The following is a 9830-nucleotide window of genomic DNA, read 5'->3' as shown; positions in this document are numbered from 1 at the left end:
GAAATTGTTAAATCATGACAAAAATGCTCCTAAAAAAAGTAACAAGGCTATGTTTGCACAGCACTACAGCTGCTGTCACCCAGCATATCTTGACAGCAATATCTTGAAGCTCCGTTTCTCTCATTGCAAGCTCTCTTTTGTCCTAGATTGTCAGTAAGCTCCTTGAATTTCTGTGTGAAGGGATAAAGAAAGCGAGGTGCCAGACAGACATCTGTCCCACAGCTTGGAGCAAATGTACCTCGGAGATATGGATATTAAGGCATATCCATTCGGCGTGGCTTTTAACGCGATGCTGCCCAAGCTTAGGGAACATTAATGCTTTCACATCACCGAGGACAGTTGCACAATGGTCACATGTGGTATTTATAGTATTGAAAGAGCGGGCATGGTATGGCCACATCAGGAAAGTGTCACTAAACACATTGTGTTGATGATCCATCTTCCATCCATCCATCCATTAGCCTTAGCGCTAGCATTGTGGGTGGACTGGGGCCTATTTCCGGTAACTTTGGGTGAAAATGCTGAAAATGATGGTAGGCTCTCTATGCAGTGTCATCAATATGCTTCAAGCTTAGAAAAAACCCAAAAGTACACCGTGGCATATAATCACATCATGACACATCAAAAGGTATCCAGACAGCACTTAAGGGATAAACCTGGAAAAGGTCACTCTTACATAATCCCTCTGCTCTCATGCAGCAGTCTGTTTGCCAATCCAGAGTGGCGGGTGCCACCTCACTGTGGACTGCCACAACGCCAATCAGCCTTTAAATATGTGCCCAAGTAACACACACTATCATACCGCAACAGAAGCGGCACCATTGCAACGCCGCTTTGGAGTGCCAACCATTGGCGAGACGTCAGAGGTGGCCAAAGAGCAGATGCTGGCGCAGCAGTATGTCTGACGCACATCACAGCTGGCTGCGCTCACTGCGGCTGGCCTGACAGCTTACATCACTTACGCAAGTGATACTAAAAATAAGCCAAAATTCGAGTTTCACTTTGAAATGACCGGACACTCTTTGGAAAGGGGGCCAATATTCTTGCTGGCTTTCAACTTCAAAAAAAAAAAAAAAAGAACTTTGGAAGTTTATGACATATGGCTCAATATCCATCGAGTATTATTCATGTGTGTGTGTGCGTGTGTGTGTGCGTGTGTGTGTAATATAAAGTTCCAAATGGAGAAGAATGGAAGCCAAACCCTAAACAACTGAGAACCAAAACATTTATTTTCCTATTATCCAAATGATAAAGCTTACAAATATAAATATTGCACAGTATGTTAATTGATTTCTAATGAGCACTTGTCTTTAATTGGGGATAATCAAAATGATTGCAAATGTGCAAGAATAGTTGTGAAAACTAGCAATTTGACAACACAAGGCCATGCAATGCACTGCTATGCAATCCATCAATCATTCTGCACTGAATCCATTGTGAGCAGGCACAATGCAAAACAAAAAATTGTGTACCCGTTGAACAGGTCACAAATCTACTGTAATACATGGAAGCATACTTTAAAAATAAAATACGGTATCAGGTGAATTTAATTGCATGTTTACCTTCCTAAAGTTGTGTTAGCGTTACTATTTTAAACCCTCCCGAAGAGCTGAGAGAATATCTTGCAGAATGGCATTTCTGTTTTCCTTTGTCACCTAGGCGGGACAACAAACAATGAATATTGCTTTGAGAGGCGAAACAAACGGTATTTGATGATGAACGCCAAACATACAATGGATGATGATCACGCTCAAAGGGAGAAACGGTTCATCATGAGGTTACACTACTCAATACTGTAACCTCGTGCAGGATAAGTAAATACTGGTACTTAGCATGACAATATCCATAATGGGGTCCCCCATGATTAATTATTTGGACATTTCAGTCAAGCCTTTGTTGTTTAATCAGTCACGCATGATTTGATGTTAATCCTGCTATCGGCTTAGGATCATGCAGGGAATGGCTCTAGTCTATGCAACACACAACATACATGTGTCTGCGATAGAATGTAAACATGGTCCTATGGCTGCAAGAAGCTCTTAAAACTGACCTACATATCCTGATCCCCCCCCAACCCCTTTTTCTTAGCAACTGTACAGTATTTGTACTCACGGTGAAGATCTTGACGTCGCTCCTCATGCGCACCTCTTCCACCAAGCCAAGCGGTTTCCCCTTGGGGATGGGAATGGTGCCCAAGATCGTGCAAGAAGAGCCGTCTAATGTCTGCCTCACTGCTTTGATGAACGGCTGGCTGAAGAGTTCCATTTTCCCAATCTCGTCAAGGACAAACACTTTTTTACCAGTTCCCTCTTCTGGGCTCACCTGGACACAGGATAGCACAGAATGTTAGGTTGTGTGTATAAAGCAAAGGCAGATATTTGATGTTGATCTGTTCGGTAAGAACAATCACACCACCAAAGTACTCTCTGTGTATTGTATGTAAACCCACTACTTACTTTCATTCAGTGGGTTGCAATAAAACAATGTGAGGGGCAATGGCTGAAAGTTCAGAACTCTTTTTTTTCCCATGCCATTAGTGTCATTTTGTCCATTGATTTATCCTCCTTATAATTGTGGACAAGTTGGAGCATACCCCTATTTGACTTTGGTCAAGAGGCGGGGTACATCCTAGGCTGGCCGCCAGTTAATCACAGGGCACGAACATTCAAAACAACCATTCAAACACACATTCTCATCTATGGTTAATTTAGAGTCTTCAATTAACACGACATGCATGTTTCTGGAATGTGAGAGGAAGCCAGGAGTCCTCGGAAAGAACTCATGCGAGCATTGGGAGAATATGCATAATCCTCACAGCAAGGCTGGAGCCATGGTATGAATCAAGAACATTAGAGCTGTAAGATCGTGACAGTGATTGTTGCATTACGACCTGGAGGAGTGGTTGTGCAATAGCATATATTTGGAGGGTATTCCACAAAGAAGATGAAAGTTTGCCAAGTTTTCACAACCTTTCTGGAAAAAAAAAAACCCTGTTTACACGTTTGCTGATATGTTGTTGTTCTTCATCAGGCCACAAATGAGTTGAGACCAAATTAACAAGGCTTATGCTGGTTTCCTGTCAAGTACGGCAATCCAAATTTGCTTCATTTCTTTAATCAACAGCCAATTAATTATCACTACCTCTGTATTAAATGAATGACAAAAACCATTTTGTCAGTCTAACAAAAGGAAAAATGTCATCATGTTAGCATGTGAATAAGACATGGTAGTACACAGACCATGGTTTACTATGATTAGAGAGAAACGTTTACAAGAGATAAAAAGAAAACGCAGCACCATGACACCTTTCTTTACAGCTAATGTGTAGGCGGCGCTCCGGGCTCACTTTACAAGCAGGATATTCATGGTCAAAGAGAGCCAGACGGCACCACTGCTACTAAAAATGTCACTCTGGAATTTATGCAGGCTTCCAATTATGCTCTCTGGTTTGAGACAAATCAAAAGGTTTGATGATTTGTTAAGCAGGAATAAAAGGCAGCTATGATCTGTTGATGATAACAGACTCGACAGTGTGTGGCGTACCTTCTTGAAGAGGGGGAGGGCCAGGCGTTCAAATGAAGGTAAATCCACAACATACTGTCCCACTTTGTACTCCCGTCTGCCATGAGAGTCACCAGCAACATCTCTGTGGGATGAAATGCATGCCGGGGTTATTCAAACACAACATCAAAAAGAGCAGCTTGTTTGACATTCCTTTGACCTGATTCTGGACAGGTGGTCTCTTTCGCCACTCACTGTGACCACATCAAACCCCACTCTGCGGCCTCCTTCCCTAACCTCTTCCGTGTAAAAGCCTTCCACCGACTGACCCGAGGACACTAGTGCATCACACGCCTTCTGGACCAGAGTGGTTTTACCCACACCTGCAACAAGAATACTGTTTAACTCATGGAAAATTCTCACGTATTAAAATTCTCAGTTTACAATGGAGTTTTGTTCCTACGGCGGTGACGTAACCAGAATTTGTCATAAAGTGCCATATAGTATATATAATCAGGAAGCTGAGGGAAATCTAATTTCACTTAGTTTGTCCAAGTTCTAATTAAAGTTAATATTGATATGCAAAACACTTGGCTATGCTTATAAAACAATCAAATGTAGCCTACAACTTTAACTGTGCGTGGCTTTTCGTGACTTTACTAGAGGTGCGCTGTTCGTAACCGTCGTAAGACGAGGACACCTGACAACATTGTAAATCCGTGCATCTTTCCGCTCACACTTGCGTATCCTGTGGACATTAGTTGCTCGTTAAGGAAAACAGACTACAATAACTTCTTCTGTTTATCAATATATTTCCTCTTTAATTTAATTGTGGGAAGAAAAGGGTTAGCAGATCTTTACTACTGAACGAGTTGATCGTAAACTCTGATCGGAGAAAAAAAAACAGATTATACTGGCCTCATCTAAATTTTCTTTTTCTTGGTGGAGTGACGAGCAAAGTCGCTGTTAATAAGTTTCTTGAATGTAGTGAGTCCAATGTGTGAACTGTTACCTGGCGGTCCTGTCAAAAACACATGCCTGAGCATTTGGTCGCTCCCTTCTGCCACGCTGGTTCACTTCCGCAAACAAAGACCGCGCATGCGTAGAAGTCCCTTGAACGACTGAAAACGCAATAAAAAAAAAAACATTGATCATGTTAGACTTATTGGAAACGACGCCTGGTTTTGGAAAAGCAATTTAACTTTTGAGTATGTATGATATTTTTTTATATTCGAGCAGTTTTAATTCAATGGTCAGGAAATACTTGGAATACATGGAAACTTAAAAAAATAGTTCTTAGAGGTGTACTGCATAAAGGATAAAGCAGCACGATAAAAAAAAACACTTTATTAATGTGCCATGACGATAATGTCCTGCATAAAATTGAAAAAAGATGACACCTGACAATTGCTCAACATTACCTTGCCATTGCAAGGCTTCAAAGATACACACACATATCTACATATATTATTTACAAATATATACAAATTGATGTAAAATATTCAAAGAAAACTGTTGCATAATTGAGCCTTTTCCCACATGAAATATCTTTATTTCAAATACAATCATACGTAAACAATACTCAATATAATACTAAAAGCCTATGTATTTATTTTTGTGGTGCACTGTATTTACATTGTGTAACCAGGGAGCTTGAAGGCCGCAAGCTCAGATATATGTTGATACTCTTTTCTGAAGTCCAGGGATCCAAGGTCATCTTCCAGTTCCTTAGCCTCCAGTGGATCAGAGCACATTGAGTCTGAAGAACCTCGCCAAACGAGGCTGCTGCTCTCACTCTTTCGGCCTCTTGGGGACGAAACTCCAGCATCCTCTTCCTTTTTTTGTTTCTTGGAGTGTCCCATTTGCATGGAGGCTGATAGATCTTCAGAAGAGAAGCTGGGTGCAGAGTCTTGTGTTCGAGGCTGGATGAGGTGCGTGCCTCTCAGAACCCGCTGCACGGGGCTGTGACCTCTAATGGGCGCAGGGAGGAGGGGTTTTTCCTTAACGGGTTCCGAGTCTGAATCTGAAGTGAGAAAAGAAGGCTTTGGAACCTTCGACTTGGCAGATTCTGGACTACTGGATGTGTCCGCTTCGCTGGCCTCAAAACTGTTAAAGTCATCTGCGTATTCTTCTTCCTTGTCAGAGTCTGACACTACAGACTTGTGGCTGCTGTGACTACTACTTTTGCAAGAGTCCAGTTTTATAATTTGGCTCTCTGATTTAGTCCACGTCAGGATCATTTTGGGGAGTTGGTTGCTTGTGGCATCATCATCAAGACAAGAGAGAGAGATAGATGAAGTGTCTATTTCTTGCTTAGGACTGTCTTGCTTCGGACTTTCCAACTTAGATCTATCTTCATGTTTTGGCTTTGTTGTATCCTCCACAACAGAGACCTCTTTCATGTTTTGCGTCTTCATATTTTCTTTAGGAATGAAACTTTTGACTTTTTTCTCCACTTTACTTGCACTTGGCCGTGTTTGATTGGCTGTGTGTAATGCCATACAGTCCCGATTTTTCACCACAGTGCAGTTTTTTTGCCGCCTTAGATTGTATGTTTTTGTTGTTCTGTACATTAACTTTTTCCTGTGTGGTTTACTCTCAATTAAAGCCTCAAATTGGTTGCTTTGCATTGGTTCTTTGAGCTCAGCCTTCATACTTTGGGGCGAAATTATTCTGGGGGAATGCAAATGCTTTGAAGTGATGTCCACATTGCTTTCTTGCTCTGGTCTTGTTTTTGGTGCGCTCCATTGTCTGCCCGAAGCCTCAGGAGAAACTGTTTTATATATCCAGGCCAAGTCTGGATGATTCGACAGAGGCGGCTGGTGCAGGTTGTGGACATTTAACTGTGACAGTTCAAGAAAAAGAGCATTAAGGAGAGGCAGTGGTCTCAGAGCTTCCTCGAGGCCTGTTGGAGCGACACTTGCAGACACGTTGGGCTCATTTTGCAATGCCTGGTCCGTTGGTAAGGAATTACCACTTTCATTGTCGGAAAATGTCGCTTTGTGTGATACCACTGGTGACTCGCATTGAACTAATCTGTACTCACTTCCTTGGGGTTTACGTTTTTCCTTGCCAGAATTGCAATAGTAAAGACAAGGGGGACAAAACACAGTTAGGTCCTCATCCAAGCTCTTATGTTCTTGGACTGTGTGAGGAATTTGGCTTATTGGGTCATGTTCTGTTTGGGTGAACACAGCTTGTTTCTCCACATTATTCCATCCATCATCAGAATTGTCCTGCGTGGGAAACTTAACTCCCATAGAGCCAGAATGTAGTTTTTCTTTTGCCCTTTTCTTCATGATGTCTTCTTGAGCACATTGTTCACTGGAGACCGGTATGATTTTTGTCACATGCGGTGGTAGACTGTCTCCCACAATTAGCAGTTTGTAACTCAGAGAAATAACTCCAACTGGCTCCTCTGCAAGGTTGTTCACGCACACGGACCCTCTCTCTCCATAAGATGAGCAACTAACAACATCGTGTTCAATGGAGTCGTGTCTAATTCTGTTAATGATGGAAGCCAACGAGATGAGGGATGTCCCTAATAATTTGGGTATCTCGTCTTTCACATCGAGAATCATAACATAGAGAGGGGTGTTGATGAGTTTCGTGTGCAGAGAGTCGAGATTCATTTCGAAGAAACACGACTTGCCTCTATTAAACGAATATACCCATCGCTTGTCCTTTTCATGCTGTAGGTGATTATTTCTATTAGCTCCTCTCACTTCAGGCGGATAAATGAGCAGCGTTGGAAAGTCCAAGAGTCGGATTCCAACAGCGAGCTTGTCGGAGATCTCTCTTTCACTGTTAATTCGAATGTATTCCACCAAAAGCTCAAATGAAAACAGAGTCTCTCGTTTCGGGTTCTCATCCGGTCGTTGTGACATTATAGTAGCGACGTGGGTTTGACACATACCAACAACAACAACATTGAGAATTAGCTAGCATACGAGCTAGCTGCTGGCTGATGTTGCATTCAAACGGTGGGAGTTTTGAATCTCCTGTCGGAAAGAAAGCACCGTGGCACCACATCAACCCGGATATCCGGATCAGAACTCACAAAATAACACATTTTGACAGTAAATTGCTACAACTGAACAATTGCGAGCTGAAGGAAAATACGGCCCAGTAAAAAACAACAATTGGATTGGATCAATTTATATATTATAGAGGCAACCTCTTATACCAGCTCCTACGTGCTCAATATAAATAAAAGCATGAACAAAAATATACAAAAACACACACGCGCGCGCGCTCCGCACGCAAAAACTATAAGACATGAAGCTGAAATGAAATAATGGAAACGGGTGACGGCGTCTACTATTTTTTTTTATAAATCTGTACGGTAACCAAAATTATACTGTTCTTAATGCTCACAAAGGAATGTTTTACAACTTCTGGTTTTAATTTTTAGTTAGTTTGAAACCCCTTTTGTTTGTTGTGACCTGCGATGAGAATGAATGGAAAAAAGTAAAATAGTCACTACTCCAAGTTGACCTGAGGACGGTCATCTTTCGGCGTCTGTCGTCGCCTTGGCAACGGATGTCGCAAGATTATGGCGTCGTATGGTGCCTCATGGGAAAAGAAGTTCATTTCAGTAGTTCTCACTTGGACGCGGAATTTATTGTATTCAAATGAATTTGAAGGAAGAATGAAGACAATTTACAGGTTTCAAACTTTAAATTTATTAAAAGCGCATACGCTATCTGGTTCACAAGTTTTTCCCCATTTTTGAGAACCTTTTAGTGGCAGACAGTGAGTTTGGACCGACTAAAATAGACTAAAGGTGATTGAAAATGAGGTCAGTTCACAAGTACACACTATGGGGTTGTTATTAATATTTAAGGCAGTACACATTAGTCTGGGTTAGAAACACGCAAAATACACGCAAGCGCGCACGCACAAAACGAGGACGGTGTAAATAAACCATTTCTCACACAGGGCAGCAAGAGTCCCGGTGGGCGGGGACTTTCTCCCGGCGTGCTGTCATCGCCAAACGAGGTGCTGCTGGTGCTGGATGTCTGCGCTCACTCGCTTCAGTCTGGAGGCTCAGGCTGAAAGAGAAAGGTACGAGCCCGACTGTGCATCTGGCGCAAGGCCGATAAGGATACTTTGTTGGCGAACTGGCGACGCTCTCAATGTAAGGTAAGACATAAGGATTTTCCCCTTTTAATTGAACAAAATTCTGTGCATATAATACAAATATGCACGGAGGACTACGTGGTTGTGTAGATTAAAAGTGTTGTGCTTGCGAGAGCGAAACCGGATAGAAACTCCAAATTTAATTGCAAGAATTGAAGATAAAGTGATTTTATGGGGGGCGTTTTCATTTCAAAACAAATGGGACGACTGATCACAAATTTCCGCCCATAAATTAAATGTCATGTTTTGTTGTTTTAACTTATTTCCTCAATGTCCATTCACTAAATATAGGTATTCTTCCAATTAACTCGAGTCAAAATTAGTTTTAGGTGTTTAACAGTAGTATTTACTATTTGGGGGGAAAAGGGGTAGATTCGCCTTGAAATATTTGTGAATGGGGTTTGTTTCGTGGAGTCAGTCGTGGCTTTAGCAATAGAGGGCGACAGAGATTTCGTTGTCCACTTGTAATTCAGCCTTTAAATTCCCTCTTCAAGAACAATTGACTGTAAAATTTGCTTTTTTATTTTTTCGTAGACGTTTAATTGGACTGAAATGTGATTCCTTTCCTTTATTTTGACTATAGTATGTAGTCAATATAAGCTGTCAAGGAACTATTTTCCTCCTTATCAAGTTGAGTTGCGCATGATTGTAATCTGACAGTTAGCAGAGCACAATATGCATGTTTCATTGCTGCCTTTGTGACCTATGTCCCATGAGAGACGAAACAAGTCAAGTCATGTTAATCTTAAATCAAGTATACTCACTGATCTCTTCCTCTAAGAAATGAAAACCCCACAAGATCTCAATTCCTCATAAAGAGCTTCAAACGGTACACCAGAGTTCAAATGCAAATTATCATTGCATAATTTAATGTGCTCTCATTTATCTCCCTCTGGTTTCATATTCCCCATCATAGCTTTTCAGGCAAATAAACATTTTTTTTCCTGTTCCTAACTTAGTATCTTCATTAAAGCACAATTATTCTTATAGTTTGATGTCTGCTAAAAATTAATTTGGTTACTGAACTCAAACGTGACCTTCCAAATGAGTTGAGGTGCATGTGTGTGCTCATGTGGAATTGTTCTTAAAAATTATCTTCTTGGAATGTCTGTGTTTTGTATACTTTCAGAGGTTTTCTTTAAAAAAAAAAAAGGAAGCTAGGGTCACAGTGAGTAAATAACTGCCTC

General features: G+C 41.4%; 3 protein-coding genes across 6 annotated transcripts in view; 1 reads left to right on the top strand and 2 right to left on the bottom strand.

The window, feature by feature from the left end:
* Positions 1-1208: 1208 nt before the first annotated feature.
* On the bottom strand, positions 1209-4662 carry ntpcr (nucleoside-triphosphatase, cancer-related). The gene is made up of 5 exons (XM_088385947.1): positions 4514-4662; positions 3722-3884; positions 3544-3646; positions 2113-2322; positions 1209-1655 (listed from the first exon to the last, which is right to left on the bottom strand). The coding sequence occupies exons 1-5, from the start codon at positions 4545-4547 to the stop codon at positions 1587-1589; spliced, it is 579 nt and encodes a 192-aa protein (XP_088242073.1). The 5' UTR covers positions 4548-4662; the 3' UTR covers positions 1209-1586.
* Positions 4663-4833: 171 nt separating this feature from the next.
* LOC148393420 (uncharacterized) lies at positions 4834-7514 on the bottom strand. Its single transcript, XM_088385946.1, has one exon. It carries the CDS (start codon positions 7413-7415, stop codon positions 5133-5135), a length of 2283 nt encoding a protein of 760 aa, XP_088242072.1. The 5' UTR covers positions 7416-7514; the 3' UTR covers positions 4834-5132.
* Positions 7515-8455: 941 nt separating this feature from the next.
* Positions 8456-9830, top strand: part of sipa1l2a (signal-induced proliferation-associated 1like 2, genome duplicate a) — a 64316-nt gene continuing 62941 nt past the window's right edge. Inside the window, exon 1 of one of the 4 annotated variants that reach the window (XM_088385942.1) lies at positions 8456-8641. The gene's annotated coding sequence lies outside the window, so the exon portion shown is untranslated. Of the gene's footprint in view, positions 8647-9830 lie in introns of all 4 variants that reach the window. The other 3 variants (XM_088385940.1, XM_088385945.1, XM_088385943.1) reach the window with 3 other exon arrangements.

Source organism: Syngnathus floridae, chromosome 9 (genome assembly GCF_059516105.1).
Source record: "Syngnathus floridae isolate MCC-2025c chromosome 9, RoL_Sflo_1.0, whole genome shotgun sequence".
Lineage (NCBI taxonomy): Eukaryota > Metazoa > Chordata > Actinopteri > Syngnathiformes > Syngnathidae > Syngnathus > Syngnathus floridae.
Note: the sequence above shows the minus strand (reverse complement) of the source record. Positions and strands in the feature narration are given on the sequence as shown.